Source organism: Sphaerodactylus townsendi, linkage group LG12 (genome assembly GCF_021028975.2).
Source record: "Sphaerodactylus townsendi isolate TG3544 linkage group LG12, MPM_Stown_v2.3, whole genome shotgun sequence".
In the NCBI taxonomy this organism is placed as follows: domain Eukaryota; kingdom Metazoa; phylum Chordata; class Lepidosauria; order Squamata; family Sphaerodactylidae; genus Sphaerodactylus; species Sphaerodactylus townsendi.
The window spans coordinates 28,657,286-28,674,804 of NC_059436.1; the positions used below are offsets into that span (position 1 = coordinate 28,657,286).

The window sequence follows — 17,519 nt, forward strand, 5'->3', positions numbered from 1 at the left end:
GTCTGCACTTTGTGGGCTTGTGAGGTATGGCTTTGAAGGCTGTCAACTGGGATTTTTTTTTAAATATTGCCTTGGTGGAATCAAGTTGATACATCAGCAACTGTGCCAAGCCAATGCTTTGGGCCTTGATCTAGACCATAGGTGTCAAACTCAGGCCCTCCAGATGTTCATGGCCTACAATTCCCAGCAGCCCCTGCTAGGATGGCCAATTGACCCTGCTGGCATGGGCTGATGGGAATTGTAGTCCATGAACACCTGGAGAGCCTGAGTTTGACACCTAGACTCTGTAGGCTTGGTCTAGAGAACAAAATTCCTTCCAGGGGTCACCCTTCTTTGAGGTGTAGACTGAGGCATTTGGGGGTATCATTAAGGGCAACAAGTCTGACCCATGGGGCATTATCCACTGGGACTTTTTCTGTGTGAAGTGAACTGATACTGCATGAGAAGACAGTATCTACTCTTGCAAAATTCCACTCTGTGGTGTTGAAACTTGAGGAGAATTTCTGGCCATATTAGTTAGTGAGTGAGAAGGGCCTTAAGCCAATCTTGGTTCCCTTTGGGGTCAAGGAGGGAGATTTCCTTTTATTGTTTTGACGCTATGTGAGCAATTAAGCACAAAACACCTCTGTAAACAAAATGCTGAGGGCAGCTTAATTGCTTGTTGTAAATTCCTTCACTGTTGGTAAATTCCCTGCCCTTGCTGAAGCCTTAAATACACAGAGAGGTTTCTTATTACCATAAAAGAAGAATCAAACTGGAAGTTTGCACATGGGTACAGGCTCTGTTTAGAATATTCATTTCTTGTTGCAAAATATTCGTTAATAAATTCAGATAAAGTCCAAGCATGACTTGCCTACTCTTAGGACTGTGTATATTCTCCAAATCTGAAGGAATGCAGAAGGTTCAAAGTCTGTCTGCAAAATTCAGTTTCCTGAAAACCTCCCCCCTTAAACATTATGATGATGGGCATATGAATGTGAATCGTTTAAAAAATGTAAGATAAAATATGCAAAAGAACTCATGTCAGTATGGTCAGTTATGTGTCGCAAGGACATAGAATTTTGTGTTTGTGTGTGTGTGTGTGTGTGTGTGTGTGTGTGTGTGTGTTTTAAGTACAGGTATATATGGCTCAGTCTGCTTTTACATCTCTATGGTTTTATATGGTAGTTAGGCAGGTGTCCCTTTTTTTGTAGAAAATATAGTTCTGTGTACCGTTTTATACAGCAGCCCATTGATGATGGAAAGATATTATATACCTGGTTTCCCCGAATATAAGACATCCCCTGAAAATAAGATGTAGTAGAAGTGTGAAATATAAGGCATCCCCTGAAAGTAAGACGTAGCAAAGTTTTTGTTTGGAAGCATGCCCGACGAACAGAACACAGAAAAATAAGACATCCCCTGAAAATAAGACATAGGGTATCTTTGGGAGCAAAAATTAATATAAGACACTGTCTTATTTTTGGGGAAACACGGTAGTTCTGTTGTACTGGTGCCTGAGTCCACAGTTTCTCCCCCTTCCCCAGTAATCAAAGTTGAACATATTAAGCCCCAGGTTCTCATGAGCTACCACCCCTTTTATTTTTTCTTAGCTGCTGTGTCCTGCTCTGCCATCATGGCTGTGGGAATCACCTCTGCACTCCTCCTGCACAAGCACCAAGAGGTAAGCCTGAAAACAAGGCATGAGGATCTGGCGCTTTTGTCTTGAGGAGAGTTGACAGTAGAAGCAGTTTTCCAGTATGTGGAGTTTGTGAGGTATCTCAGGGACAACTCTGACAGTTGTGAGAGACTCAGCTAGTGTAACCTCTATCTGTGGGTTCTGTGGGGCAGAACTTGGAAAGAGTTGCAAAGAACTAAATTTAAAACAAAATGGTTTACTTCCTTAACAAATAACACTTTTAACATTAACATTTAACATTAACAATTTACAGTCCTTTTAGGTTGCATTACAATTCCTTATATTTACAGTCTACTGATAATGCCAAGTCCAATTCTTCCTGCTGGTGGTTGGCTTATGAAGACTTCAGAGGCTTGGTGAACGGGATCCAAGATGATGAAGGTCCCCAAAAGACATAGCAAGCCCTGAAACAATAAATTCTAACATTTACAATATAGCAAAAATAAACAACTCCCTTCCCACTAGTTCCCAACAACTTTGCAGTTACCTTAAACAAGGTGTTAAGAGCTTATAAAGAATTAAATCAAGGTCCCAGCCTGGTAGCCTTGCTTCCTCCACCAGTTTTTGCAGCCTTCTGCTGCTTTGCGTCTCCACCCCTTTCTGGGTCAACCCATTCTGAACATAGGGGTTGCACTAGCATGCTACAAGACTGCAGACTCAGATCTCAGAGTGGGGTGGTAGTATCACTGTTATACCATGCTTTCCAGTATGTATTTCACTTATCCTTCCTAGGAGCTTACCAGTCCACTGTATAGATGCAGTAACTGATGTCAGGTGACGGTCTCTTCCACCTTATTGTTACTCGTATGCTTAAAAATGTAATGTGAGTGCATACATGCGAGCATATGTATTGTGCAGGCATGCTTGCTGGTGAATGGGATTTTCTTGGCTCTTTTCAGTTGTCCTGCATCTGTGATTATGTAATGTGTGAACTGATGATGTGAACGTTTGGTAGGCTGCAGCTGAGCTGGGATTTGAGCCTAGCAATCAGGAACAAACTGGTGCTCAGGCAGCTGGAAAGATGTGCAACCCCCGCCCCCCACATAGTGCTCCAGCATTCAGACCCGAACATGGTTGGAGAGGCATAATATTAATGTGTGTTGTTTCCATTTAGTGCTTCGGGTGTGGGTCACACCTTTCATAAAAACAACAATTGATTAGAAATAGTTGCAAGGTGACCTGCAAGTTGCCACACACATTGCCAGTTCCAGAGCCACCTCTGGTGTAGTGGCATAGCAGTTATGAGCAGGTGCATTCTAATCTGGAGGAACCGGGTTTGATTCCCCGCTCTGAAGCTTGAACTGTGGAGGCTTATCTGGGGAATTCAGATTAGCCTGTGCACTTCAACACATCCAATTGGGTGACCTTGGGCTAGTCACAGTTCTTCAGAGCTCTCTCAGCCCCACCTACCTTACAGGCTGTGGTGGGATTCAGCAGGTTCGCACCACTTCGGCAGAACCGGTTGTTAAAAGGGTGCTTGTAAACAACCAGTTGTTAAATTATTTGAACCCCACCACTGGAACCGGTTGTTAAATCATTTGAATCCCATCACTGCTCACAGGGTGTTCGTTGTGAGGGGGGAAGGGCAAGGAGATTGTAAGCCCCTTTGAGTCTCCTACAGGAGAGAAAGGGGGGATATAAATCCAAACTACTCCTCCACCTCCTCCTCTTCTTCTTTTTTGTGGGGTTGTACTGAGGAAGCTTTTCCTTCTTCCCAATACTGGCAGTCCTCTTTAATTCTCCCGGCTCTCTCCTCTCCCCCTTCCCTCTGCCAGGGAGTCTTCCTGTCAAAGCTGATGCAAGACTTTGTCTGGCTCACTGAGGAGATTCTGCTGCGGAACCGTGACGTGGGGTTCTCTGGGCAGGTGCGGCACGTGGTGCTTCATTCTCTTTTCCTGCTGCGACACTGTGTCTCCCTCCACTGCCTCTCACTGGGGGATGTCCTAGTGGCTCCCAGGAGAACAGAGTCTGCTGTGACAGAGCTGAGCAGACACAGCGCTGCCCTCCTGCCCGTCTTCATCCAGGAAGCTGTTGCGGGTGAGTGTGAGAGAAGGATGGTCTGGGAACACTGCAGAAGGAAGGGAACATCCATTTCTCAGAAGACTGCATTCTACCCCACTCAGGCAACCAATATCCTAAAACTTGCCTTCTTTCCCTTGTCACAAGATCACTGGGGGAGGGGGTGTGTGGTTAGGCCACCACACAAGAAGCAGTCAGTGCGCTCCAGTCTTTGGGCTTTTCAGTCACTTCACCTGTCTCCTGAAAGGTGCCCTGTGTAAAAAGGAGGGTTTGGGAAGTGACAGCTATGAAATAAAAATCCCTTGTAATCACCATTCGAACCTTCTTCACGAACATAAGAACATAAGAACTAGCCTGCTGGATCAGACCAGAGTCCATCTAGTCCAGCACTCTGCTACTCGCAGTGGCCCACCAGGTGCCTTTGGGAGCTTACATGCAGGAGGTGAAAGCAGTGGCCTGCTGCTGCTGCTGCTGCTCCTGAGCACCTGGTCTGCTAAGGCATTTGCAATCTGAGGTCAAGGAGGATCAAGATTGGTAGCCATAGATCGACTTCTCCTCCATACATCTGTCCAAGCCCCTTTTAAAGCTATCCAGGTGAGTGGCCATCACCACCTCCTGTGGCAGCATATTCCAAACACCAATCACACGTTGCGTGAAGAAGTGTTTTCTTTTATTAGTCCTAATTCTTCCCCCCAGCATTTTCAATGGATGCCCCCTGGTTCTAGTATTGTGGGAAAGAGAGAAAAACGGTAGACTTTAGCCAACCACTGTCAGCTTTGGATGGGCTTTTCTTGCTTCTAGGGGCTTGTGACAAAGGCCTCACTTGAGAACTCCTTGATGTCAGCTTTGCCAGCCCTTTAGGTGCCAGGGTCCAAATATGTTTTTTTCCTCCCGCTTCCATTTTGGTGGCTCCTGTGAAGGTGCTTCTGGGGACTGGGCACATTCTCTGGTATGTCAATGGAAAAGTGGCATGTTACATGGTGGGAATTGAGAATATGGCTCCCTTATCAGGAGTTGGAGCTGTTTCTCCAGAATTACCCAAATACAGGTCTGGATATCGGTGCTTAGTGTTTGTAAGGGGTGTGCATTACACAGTTGTCTGGTGTTTCTCTGTAGCCTGTGCTATCAACGCCCTCTTGGTGGAGCTGCTGCCCTACTTGGGAAGCCCTGAGCAGCTCCGGGATGCTGTCTTTGTCCTTGAGGAGCTGCACAACAAGGTTGCCTCGCTGGTCCAGTTGCTGCCCAGAGACGTCATCCTATGGCAGGTGGGAAGACCAGTGTTGCTTGTGGCTTTTATCTCTCGCCCTTTCCGCAAGGGCCATCTAACATGGGATAACAATGGAATATAACCTGTTGTGGGTGGGAACTTTGCACAGTTCCTGCCCCTGCATCAGGTCTGTCCCAGTGTATCCGCCCCAACCTGGCTTAAACGACAATCGCGCTATCGGCTATTCTTTTTAGAAAGGCCGGGTTGGACGTGTCTGTGTGGGAGGCGCTGTGGTCGACCCACGCGGTCAGCGTAAGAACGAGACGAGACGCGGAGATAACATCTGGTGGAGATCGCCAGCAGCGGGAGACCGGAGGTCCGTGTTCCTAGCGAGTCTCCCGTCTGCCGGTTCCTGGCACCTTTTATTGTTACTCTCTCGGGGGCGTGTAGGAGGGAGGACCGGGGGGAGTTCCGGGAGAACGGGAGGCGGGAGGTCGGGAGATCATCATGTGATGCATGATCTCATCTGGCTACGTGCGGAGAGGAGCGTACGCGTCTGAGCCTAATCCTCACCTGGGGGCAAGACCATTGTCCCTGCGCCCGGTGATTGAGTCAGACAGTTCATGACCGGTGACTCATGGGGATGAGAGTGGGGTGCGATGCGACCGGGCAAGGCCGCAGGTCCGGTTAAGGCGTCCCAACGCTTCTACTCACGCTGCTGGATCAGCAGTGCATTACTAAGCATCTCCTCCTTTTACATTTTGTAGGCAATGTAAACGCTAAGGGCTGCATTTAAGGGACGCTTTGTCTCTCCGCCGTCCGGGTCAAGCTGACCAAGCTGCTTGTGTAACATTAGAACTTGGCTGCGGGTAAGGGAAATTGAGGGGCTTCTAATAATGCTACAGGCATTAGACACGCATTGAAATCCAAACAAGATCCGATAATAAGGGTACCACAATTAAACCAATGCAGAGCCAGTACAATAGCACTCAACTTATCCTCCGCAGCCAGCTCCAGAGGGTTGACCACCAATGGGGCAAAACATCATACTTCAGATTAGATACAACTTCTTGCAGTCACCACTTTCATGTGAATCAACTGGGAATTATCAGAAAGATTAAACAACACATATTATGTACATTCTCACAACCTTGGTGGTGTAACAACAAGAAGTAATCAATAGCTGCACGAATTGTCTAGGGTAGCCTGGACGAAGTTCCTGCTGCTCGGAGGCCAGCCCAGGTTGCGGTGGAGGTGGGAGTTGATGGAATTTGGTGCGCACAGGCCAGCCGGCCAATAGTCTTAGCATTGTAAGAAGCGAACCGGGGACTCCCACTAGGAAGTTGCGTAGGGAGACGAACTCTGCTTCGAGAGGTATGCACGGCCGCCCCGACAGGAGGGGTCGAAAGGTGAGCCGGAGCGGCGGGCGGCGGGGCGTCCGGGCCCCGTGCGGGAGCCTGGGGCGACGGCTGCGAGGCGACTAAGGCAACAAAAGAGTTCCGGCGGAGAGTCGCATGGAATGTAAGTAAATGCTCTCTCCCCGCAGGTCCAGAACCAGCCCCTGGGGAGCAGGATGTTTCCGAACATGGGGGAATGTCCTCGTGTGTGTGTGCAGTTCCAATTGGGTCGAGCCTGATGAATGGGCCTCGGGTCGGTTCCCGCTTAGCTGGCTGGGGTGATGCGGCGCAGGTGTTAGATTCGTGGTTAGCGACAGTCTTGGTGACAGAGAGACACCGGCCGAGGGTTTGGAATTACAGGTCCCCAAAGTCGGGCTTCATAGAGTACCCTGATGGATGAGAGGCATTCATGAAGGGCTTAGCCCACCTCCGCAGTTCCCGGGCGCTAGTAGATCGGGAGCAGGCAGGAGCTTAGCAGGCCCCCGACTCCCAGTACTGGCCCAGGCAGCATGAGACGTTGGGCAGCGGCAGCAAACTGCTCCCAGATGTTGGTCTGGTGGGAAAGCTCTGGCTAGGGTACCATCGCCACTGCAGGAGGCAGTAGAGCAGGCAAAGGATGGTGGTCGCTGAGTTGGCGGTGGTAATGACTGCAAGGAGAGCGTACAGAGGCCCTCGCGCCCGGGGGCCTGCCTTGCAGCAGCTCTAGGGCTTGGTTGGTGGCTCCTGGACGCCTCCCCAGGCTGGTCTGGTCTTTGGCCAGCGACGGGCGTCCTGTTGAGATCAGCTGGGCGGGATCCTAGAGATGCGCTCCATCTCGGGATGGGGTTGGATTTCTCCTGGCGCCATTCCATGGCTGGGCCCCAAGGAAATCGGAGTCCACAGGGACCTGTAGGAAGAGGGACTGAAACACACCACCTTCTCAGGTTGGTCAGGTCCCCAGGCCTGGGGCTTAGAGCGGATGGCGTAGATTGGGATCGAGTTTAGTGTTTAGAATTTAGTATAAGAAGGAAGAAGGCTTGTTTTGCAGCCTGTGAAAGTTGCTTTGTTAGGTCCTCCCAGCCTCTTACCTCTTTAGTTGTTTGACAGGGAGGGCAGGGGTAGGCGACCCTGGTGGGAATAGGCTTCAGAGCCATCAGGGTGCGCCTGCAGGGTCCGAGCCTCGAGGGAGGGAGCAGGCGGGTCCTGGGGGATTGTGGGTATGCATGCTTAATCAGCAACAACAAAGGGCTTTGAAGCACCTTTTGGGGATGGGTGCATCCGGGAATGAAGCAATCAGGCAATTAGAGGCAAATTCCTCGCATACCAAAGGAAAAAGAGGGGGGGGGGTTCTTTGCAAGGGAGTTGTACTACCGTGACCTTGGTGGCTAATGCAGGAAGCTGGATGGTGCTAAAATTTTGTGATCATCTTTGGGAATTGTCACCCCGGCCGAGACCGCCTCCAGGGCGCGGCCGGGGTCGGTGCCTGCACAGCCGCTTATACGCCAGGCAAACACCACCCACCCAAATCATGAGTGGATCTGTGTTTGCAGCAACCTCTTAAGTTGGGGCCTGTCCTGACAGTGCCAGCGTATCAGGATCGGCCCAGATTTTAATCCAGGGAGGGCCAGTCAGCCAATTGGCCCTCCCGCCTACCTGGTTGAAAAACAGAAAGAGAAAAGGAGGGGAGAGGAAACAGTTTCCTACGGAGATAGAGAGTGAACTTCTGGAGGTCACAGTTGGGATCAGTGATCCGTGATGGCCTTACCCATCCCAGACCAGAGTCGTTTTGACCCACCTGCGAGGTCCCTTCCCAGATTGGACGTGGATGTCTAAAATGATGGCGGACTGTGAGCTGCCGCCGAGCTCCCTGGAGCTGGATTGCGGAGCTGGCGGATGCTCCGTTCCTCGGTTTGTCTCCCCACCCCACCCCAGATGTGCTGGCAAGCCTCGGTCGTGGTTGACTGATCGGGCCACTTTCGGCTGCCCTGATGATCGGTAACATCAGCCGGTGTCCACCAGGCCCTTGAACTTACATCCTTCTATGGCGAAGCTCCAGGTATGGGCGGAGCTCCCGATAGCGTCTCCACCGCTGCTAATGTGGTGTAGGCTACCATGTTGGTTGCCAGCTCAGAATTTATTGGAGTCGGCAGCGGCATGATGGGCAAGAAGGATCAGCTGAGCGCAGCTGGCTCCGCAGGCAACTCTGTGGGATGTTTGTCCAGACCTGGAGATGGATGGGTCCTTAGTGCGTGGAGTCGATCACTGGGACGATGAACAGTCCCTGTTCAGCTGACAGGGGCCTTTGGCAGCACCAGCCCAATAGTCCCGGTAGGGATAGGTCACGTTTGGCTAGCTTAATGAACCTCATGGGGAACTTAAAGGGAGATGGGCTGAGTGCATGCGGCGAGATGCCACGAAAGAGGGGGGGGGTGGTTTGGGCAGGGGCCTTGGTGTTTGGAGTCTGCTCTAGTACTCTCCTCCTTGGTCCTGGGCTGGGGAGACGCCCGGCGGGAGTTTCCCGACGGGCAGTCGTTTCTCCAGTGGAAGCCTTTCTGGCAGCGGGCACCTGGTTTTAGGTGGCCTTCTCCTCCTGGGGAGGACCCTCCTCCATCGGGCTGTGGTGGCCCCCCACCGGCTGCCTACACTCCTTCTCGAAGTGTCCGGATCTGCCGCAGTTAAAGCAGTCATCCTGAGACTGCCTCCCCGCCGTGGAGAGTGCTGCAGAGGCTAGCTTGGGTGGGCGAGGATCCGATGTCCTGGGTGCCTTTAGCATGTCGCTAAGTTCAGGATTTTTGCCCAGGTCTGCGTGATCGCCCTCGCGGCACCCTGGAGTTCTCTTTGCGAGGGCGCATGAGGAGCTCGCTTTGGCCTCCTCGCTATCTACCTGCCTCTTGGCGCTCCTGGAGCCTGTTCACAAACTTCGGCATAGGGCTCTTGGGGTTTTGCCGGATGGAGGAGAAACTCTGGGTTGGCTATCGGGCGTTAGGGGACCTTAACAAATGCCTTATATTTAATTCAGAGTACGACCGTATAGGGTGGCCTCAGGCAGGACGATCTGATCGCTAGGGTTGGCGAAGGCATCAAAACTTAAAGCTGAGCTGGCTGTGTAGGCTTCAGAGGTGGCTGCTCTGTTGAAGCACTACATGAACTCACTTTCCCAGACCACAAATTGTGCAGGGCTCAGGAGCATGCTGTAAAGGTGGTCTTCCAGTCGCCTGAACCATTAGGTTCGCGATACCGCATGCCTCCTCACCGTAGCGGACTTTACGCCCCGCATTGCTTTATGGAGCTCAGTGAGGATGTTATAGTTTAAAGGGCGGTATCGACAACCTCGGCCGAATACCACCCTCCCCTCAGTATCTGTGAAGTGGACGGGCACAATGCAAGAATCTCGCATCGCTCTCCGTCAGGGTTTCTTCTGCAGATCGTGGGCTAATACCGTTCTGGCGAGAGTTTTGAAACCAGCGCCATTACGCGGGCTGATCGGAGGTGCAGGTTTCAAACAGCGCGATATAGAGTAGCGGCTGGGCCTGCTGGAGAGTTTGAATTGGGTGAAGGTTGTAGGGTGAAGGAGGACAGGCGTCCAATTTAGTGGATAGAGAAATTCGGGTTGAAATTGAAGGTGAAAGATCCCGAAGGAGGGCTGCCTACAGCAAGGGAGCCGAGGGTCTGCAGGCTGATGGCGACAAAACATTGTCTCCACGCCAGTAGCAGCTTACATCGGGCGCTAGCGTAGGCTCCAAAGCGAGCGCTCGATGTTTTCCCAGTCCTTAAGATTCAATGTCCCCCTCTGGGCACCATGGACACTGAGCTTCACCCTCCTCAACCACCCTGCGCAGCTCCCCTTCTCTACGGGGACCCTGCCGCATTTCGTTAACGCTTTCAGTCTGATCAACGTGCTTGTCATAAGCCCTGCTTTGCCCTTGCTAATACTCACCGGTGTTCCGGCCGGACGAGAGGTCCTAGGATCGTCTCTGGATCGCGCCGATCCAGAGGGACAGGCGATACCGAAAGCGGTAACCCCTGGATGCGCCGATCCAGCGGACTTCGGTATCGCGCCCTTCCCAGGCTGCACGGTGGTTGGTGGGTGGGTGTCTGGCGAGGATTCCGGGTTTCGGCACCAGCTTGTGGTCGCACTCCAGCGGTCAGCGAACGACGACGGCGAGATAACATTCGAGACCCGCATGGAGACCGGAGGTCGATGTTCCAGCTTTGAAGTCTCCGCCTGCCGTTCCCTGGCACCTTTTATTATTACGCCTTCGGGCGAGGACTGGGAGTTCCGAGAACGGGAGGCGGGAGGTCGGGAGATCATCATGTGATGCATGATCTCATCTGGCTACGTGCGGAGAGGAGCGTACGCGTCTGAGCCTAATCCTCACCTGGGGGCAAGACCATTGTCCCTGCGCCCGGTGATTGAGTCAGACAGTTCATGACCGGTGACTCATGGGGGGATGAGGAGTGGGGGTGCGATGCGACCGGCAAGGCCGCAGGTCCGTTGGCGTCCCAACGTTCTACTACGGCGCTGCTGGATCAGCAGTGCATTACTACAAGGCGCAATACTCGGCCGCACCTTATTGTTTTGTTCTCCCCGCCTCTTTCCTGAGTGGCCGTACAGGAGAGCACAGACGTCCAGAGACTTCAGTATGGCTGCGGGGGTTGTCCGTGGCCAGCTGCGTGTCTATGCAGCAGGGAGAGGCAGGTATAGTACCAACAGACGCGCTTCCATGCGAAGACACATTGGCCAACTGTGTCGTCTCCAGGGCTGCCCACATGGAGCTGTGCAAAGGGCCCAGGGCTGCACTGGGCTCATGTACCCCTGCTGTTGCACCCCACATTTATTGGCCCACGCAGAAAGGGCCTAAGATGGAGGCTTTGAAACTGTAGAACTGTAAGACTGGGTAGGCCAACCCCTGCCTTATTAAATTCCCACAAATCACCCTGAGCTAGCAGAGGGAGGGTGCCTGTCAGTGCATATAGATTTGGAACGAGAAGGTGAAGGGAAGTCACTGGGCCCCACCTAGAGGGGTGGGTACCATAGGAGAGGTTGACAGAACTCCTCTCATTGTCTTTGCCACTATGACATATTTGGGTCAGATTCTTCACAGTACCCTGTTCCTCTGCCATATCAACCAGCTCAAAGACCCTGTTCACCCACACTTTCCTTCTCATGGCAAAGATTCATGCCGTTACAGTGTGTGAACTGTGTTACAGTCTGTGTGAACGCCACAGTCGTGTGTGCGAGTCTGTCCTTCCCACACGGTCTTCATCTAGCTTAATGGGATCGCTGATACTGCAGCCTTATCCTGCCAGAGCTTTACTGTGTCTTCACTTGAAGCATGGAAAGGCTGTGAAGTAATGGTGGGAATGAGAGAGGGGGGCCTGTTGAAAGTGCTGAGTAGGCCTGGTGTGGCCCTTAAGCCACCTATACAGAAAAACAGGTACACGTGCAAGTGCATCTCTTGACGGCTGCAACACTGAGTGAGTGCTTGCATATGTGAACGAATCGCTGCAGACACTGCAGCACAGGCAGAGATTACATAGAACTAACGATGTAGAGAGTGGCAGCTTTTTCATTTCATTTTCATGCCTTGAACCATAGGTTGGTAGGATTGCAAATATAACAAAATCAAGGAAATCCAATAAAACAATAAATACTAAGATCATTTAAAAACTTATGCAAGGAATCTGGCTACAGCTCTTAGACAGCCCACATTGTTCCAAAATAACAATTTCGAAATAATGTAATTACCAGAGCAAAAGACAGCAGGGTTAATAAGAGATCCCAATATATCAAGCCTAGCTTCTGAAAGTAGAGGGTGGTGTAAAAACATACGTGAGATGGAACCAATAGCTCCAGGTGCACAAGAACAGTTTCTTTCAGTCCAGGGAATACCTTCTAAGTCTTAATGCTGTCGTGAGGGTGGGGGGCTCACCCTTCCTGGCAGTCTTCAAGTGGAGGCTGAAAAGTCTCAGTTCAAGAATTGAAGGTCTCCTAAGTAAGCAGGAGGTTAGCCTAGATGGTTAATAAAGACTCTTCCAATGATACTGCATCAGACTGTTCATTGGAGCTGATTTACACATTTAAGCCATATCTAATCAGGTATTATGTGTGCACGTGTGATCTCAGAAACTGTCTACAGTTAACAGAGACCAAAATTACGTAGGCATGATCCTATCCAATTTAAGCTGTCTTAAGCTCCAGAAGATTCCAGTGGCAGAATTTATCTCACCACATTGAACATTCTCGAAAGGCTTTTAACTAGGGAGCTGCTCCAGAGACCGGGACCAGGAAGAATGGGTTCAAGGTGAAGGAAAAGAGATTCCACCTAAACATCAGGAGAAACGTCCTGACAGTAAGGGCTGTTCGACAGTGGAATGCACGACCTCGGAGTGTGCTGGAGTCTCCTTCTTTGGAGGTTTTTAAACAGATGCTGGATGGCCATCTGTCAGGAGTGCTTTGATTGTGTGTTCCTGCATGGCAGGGGGTTGGATTTGATGGCCCTTGGGGTCTCTTCAAACTCTATGATTCTATGAATTATGACTGGACTTTGTCTTGCATGTAAGCACTAAGAGAGGTCAAAAGGGAAATAACTGCCAAATCATGGAAACATTCTAGAAAGGCAGTCTAGAGTCATCTTGAACAAAGCTGGAGCCTGTCAAGTGAATCAGACCCGTGTTGGACTGGATCACAAAACCCTTTCCTACCTCTAGTAAATTTATTTGCTCTCTCCTAGCCGTGCCAGTCTGTGTTTTGCTACTGTCAGATTGCGGTGGACAAGCTGATGCTGGATGGCTTGTTGGTTGCTGAAGAGGTAGGAAAAGCCATTCCTTGGGAAAAGGGAGGGGGTAGGGGGTAAGGATGGTGAGAAAAGCAGCATCATGGCATTTCAGCTTAGCGCAGTCTCAGCTCAAGAAGACTTTGCAGTGGTAGTGAAGTCAGCATTTCCCCAAGCTTCAGATAGCAGAGAAATACTTTCTCCCCTATGAATTAAATCAGAGGCATGTTCTTGCGTCTGAATAAAAGTGGTTTTCTGAGAATGCAAGAGCAAGGGTGACATCCTCAGAGAAGTCCGCCCAGTGTTTCTGCAGGAAGCAATGATGTGCCAAAAGGGAGATAAACCTAGAGCAGAACATGCAGAGAATTATGGAAGAGGCACCCCCAAAAAACACTGGAAGGAGGCCAGACTAGAACAGGGAATCATGCAGAGATGCAGTAGGCAACATTTGAGTCTTTGGTTAAGTAAATGTACATATTAAAAACATACATTTTATTTCTTTGTCCCAACTCACTATTTGGGTGTTACTAGTCTAGACCTAGTGGCTGCAGCAGGCTCTCCCCTTCCTTCTATCCCCTTGTTGAAAGGTATCGGTGTCTCTCCTGCATGCAGGTGCCCAGCTTGGTGTGTGATACAGCCCAGAAGGGTCTCACCAAGAGGCTGCTTTCGAAGCACATGGATGACTTTGAAGACACTGACAGTGACTATGATGAAGAGACTGGAAAGAAGTGCTTTAAAGTACGGGGAAGTTATTCTGAATGTGGGGCCTTCACAGAACTCCCTTCGCTCTCAGCGAAACGTCCTTGGCTTCCCCAGCTAATCATACACACACCCCTTACTCCCGAAGCAGGGCTGTCTCTCTTTCGGTTGGTGATTGAGGCATGGAATAGAAAATTCTTAACAATTTCAGTTTCCACACTATTAACCTTAAAGCTGAGTAATTCCCCAGTAGTAATTACTGTTTGTCATTTGGTTGTTCAGCTGTAGTCCTGCTTTGGCACTTTCTGCTTTAACTTTCACCAGTAGTTGTTTTAAGTCTTTTGTTCTTTTTTGCCAGTAATGTGGTATCATTGGCATCAGAGGTGTAGTGGGGGGAAATGGCGCCTGGGGCAAAATGCACCCCCCACAGGGACCCTGCCTTCCCACGCCCCGCTTACCTGAGCCGGCGGCAGTCCTGAGCAGCCTGGTGGGGCGGAATCGAGAGGTGCCCAGCTGCAGCCTCCACGGGGCGGGGCCGTGGGGCGCTCAACTGCGGTCTCCACTGGGCAGGGCCAAGAGCACCCTGCAGGCCCTGCTAGGCCGCTCCTTCAGCCAATGAAGCCCCCCACATGACCAAACAGGACCCGCCCAGGGCATTTGTCCCCACCTCGCGCCGTGGAAGCTACGCCACTAATTGGCATGTCTCAGATTCTTAATGTTCCTCCCACCAACCCTGACTCCATGGTCACCTAAATATAATTCAGCTTTCCTGATAATATATTTTGCATAAAGATTGAAGAGGTTATAAGATAAAATACATCCTTGTCTAACACCTTTGCCAATTGGAAACCATTATCTTTCACCATATTCTGTCCTAACAGTAGCCTCTTGTCTAGAGTACAGGTTGGCCATCAGAACAGTCCGATGCTGTGGCGCACCCATTTCCTTGAAACCAGCCATGGCTTTTCATTATCCACACATTAAAAAGGCATAATCTATGAAACACAAGTTGATTTTCTTCTGAAATTCTCTCATATGCTCCAGTGGCCAATGTAAATTTGCAATATGATCTCTAGTGCCCTTTCCTTTTCTGAGTTCTTCTTGAACATCAGGCATTTCCATGTACGGTAACAGTTCTTGTTTTTGACCCCATGTGTACCTGTTGAAATCTGTTCTTAAGTTACAAGAGCCCTATTCGCTGTCCTTCTTGCCTCTGGAAATCTGGGGTGGAAGGAGGCTAATACACTATAGAAAGACGTAAGGCAAGTTCTTGGTGTGAAAAGGTAAGACTATTGCACATGTCTTCTCACTAGGAACATGTTGGGATTAGTCTTCTGATTCCAGGGCATTTCTTACATTCATTATTATGTGTAATAATGTGTCAGGACATCAACTTGGCTGTTACTTTGTATAGCAGTCTGCTCCTACCAGAGGTGCTTCCCAAGGAAAAAGATGCCCCTTAGTGATGGTACAGAGTAGACTCAGTTGCTGGGCTGTCGTGCTCCCCTGCCATTCCGGGGGATCGCTGCACCCTCCTCCTAAGCCTGGCTTGACGTGGGAAGGAAGCCTCCTTCCTTCCCCAGCCCCATTGTAAAAGGGAACATCCAATTACCATATAAATTCCTGCTTCTTTTGTTTCTCGGCGCTCACATGACACATTCTAAGTTCACAACCTGTCTCTTCAAATGCCAGCTGTGTGGGCTGCAGCTCTAAAACCTTTCTGTGCTTTTGAAAGAGAAGCAACATTCTCTGTAATTAGATGGCTGGGGCTGAGGACAGGCCGCTGAGCTTCTCTTGCTTGTGCGGAGACTCCTGTCTGGTTCTTCCCTTATCTTTTTTTTTCCATCTCAGACTTCTGGAAGCACACTGCCATCTCTTGGTCATAGGGATGCCTCTTCAAGATTGTCTTGCTCAATAGGCATAGTTTCCTCTAGGGAGGTGCAAAACCTGCCCTGTTTTCGTGCCTGTTTTCCCCCACCTGCTGAAAAGTGGCACTTCATATTCAAGCCTATTTACCTGCATTAGCCTCCACCCCATTAGATCCATGTATTGTTCTATATTCAGAGTGCTGACAAGCTGTCCTGTTAGACTGTTATTATACATATTAGTCCAAATAATGGTGTGTTTCACCCATTTCCTCATGTGGTTGTGTGGGCTCAGTTGCCCAGTGTGCGCTGCAAGCCACTGGAGAAGAGGAGGAGTTTGGATTTATAATCCCCTTTCTCTCCTGTAAGAAGACTCAAAGGGGCTTACAAACTCTTTTCCCTTCCTCTCCCCACAACAGACACCTTGTGTAATAGGTGAGGCTGAGAGAGTTCTCAGTGAACTGTGATTAGCCCAATGTCACCCAGCTGGAATGTAGGAGTAGGGAAACAAATAAGGCTCCGCTGCTCATGGAGGAGTGGGTAATCAAATCCGGTTCTCCAGATTAGAGTCCACCTGCTCTTAACCACTGTGCCACACTGCTCTTTTTTGTGTCTGTATGGCTCATTCCGCACATGCAGAATAATGCACTTTCAAACTGCTTTCAGTGCTCTTTGAAGCTGTGTGGAATGGCAAAATCCACTTGCAAACAGTTGTGAAAGTGATTTGAAAACGCATTATTTTGCGTGTGCGGAAGGGGCCTATGTTTGTTTTCATAAACCCACAGTAACAGTTTAGAACCCTTTTTACTTTGTTTAGTCTGACAGATGGAAAATTAAGGGGGTGACGTAATCATCTTTGATGATCAGAAACAAAAGTCACCCGCAGGATGACTGTGACAGGTTAGGTTTTGGTGAACCACAAATAATGTGAATTTCCTGGTGTGAACCTGTTTCTCTTTGGAGTTTGTACCATCAGCTCTTTTTGCCTGACCCTTGTCCATTCTTCTCCACCCTCTTCAGCTAAGCCACCAGGAAAACTGCACAGAAGTCTTTATGTTTCTCTGCTGCCTTCTGGGCCCCTTGCTAAAGACCTTGAGGAGAGCTGTGGTCTTCCTGGGGGAATCAGAGTGGCCCCAGCCAGGTATGCCTCTTGTTGTGAAGTTCCTCTCTTGCAATGTTAATGCTTTATGACAAATTGGTCATCACTGTCTGTCCAAATTATTTTAGCCCAGTATTCTCCTCAGTGGAGAACCTAAGCCAGCTTACAGAATTCAAATTGTCGAAGGCTTTCACGGCCGGAATCACTAGGGTGTTGTGAGTTTTCTGTGTTGTATGGCCGTGTTCCAGTAGCACTTTCTCCTTGGGAGAATGCTGCTGGAACACGGCCATACAACCCGGAAAACCCACACACCCTAGAATTCAAATTAAATAAACAAATGAAACCAGACAAATTTCTTTCAGTGTTTGGAGAAACGTTTTCTTTAAAATATCATATCAGGCTTAGAAAAAAAATGTCTCCTTTGGATAGCTGTGTCGATGCAAACATATGTGTGGCTGTCTATGTAAGTATCTGAACTGTCTCTTTGACTTTTTCATCAATACATGACTTTTATTGTATTTCACCCTGCATTAGGAAGATGCTACATAGAACAGCTGGTATTTGTGTTTTCCTCCTGTTGCACATCAAAATTGTTGTATTGATTCTAAGGGTGTGTACTCAGATATACTCAAGCCAAAAATAAACTGAAAATTAGCTGTTCTCTGTCTGCTGGGAAATATCCAAAGTGACCCATAACACGTCCATTTCTGGGAATAATGAAATTTATTTCCTGAAATTTCAGGAATGCTTCAGATGCCAGGAGCTGGAGGGGTTGGGGGAGTGTCCACCAAACAGCTGCT

General features: G+C 49.6%; 1 protein-coding gene across 1 annotated transcript in view; it reads left to right on the forward strand.

Annotated features, from left to right (window-relative positions):
* The window catches only part of GPAT2 (glycerol-3-phosphate acyltransferase 2, mitochondrial), a 61,196-nt gene that overhangs the window by 39,135 nt on the left and 4,542 nt on the right, over positions 1–17,519 (forward strand). The window contains exons 13-18 of the mRNA XM_048512842.1: positions 1,593–1,663; positions 3,454–3,715; positions 4,814–4,962; positions 13,015–13,092; positions 13,669–13,794; positions 16,641–16,761. Of these exons, the coding sequence (XP_048368799.1) occupies positions 1,593–1,663; positions 3,454–3,715; positions 4,814–4,962; positions 13,015–13,092; positions 13,669–13,794; positions 16,641–16,761 (807 nt within the window). The remainder of the gene's footprint in view (positions 1–1,592; positions 1,664–3,453; positions 3,716–4,813; positions 4,963–13,014; positions 13,093–13,668; positions 13,795–16,640; positions 16,762–17,519) is intronic.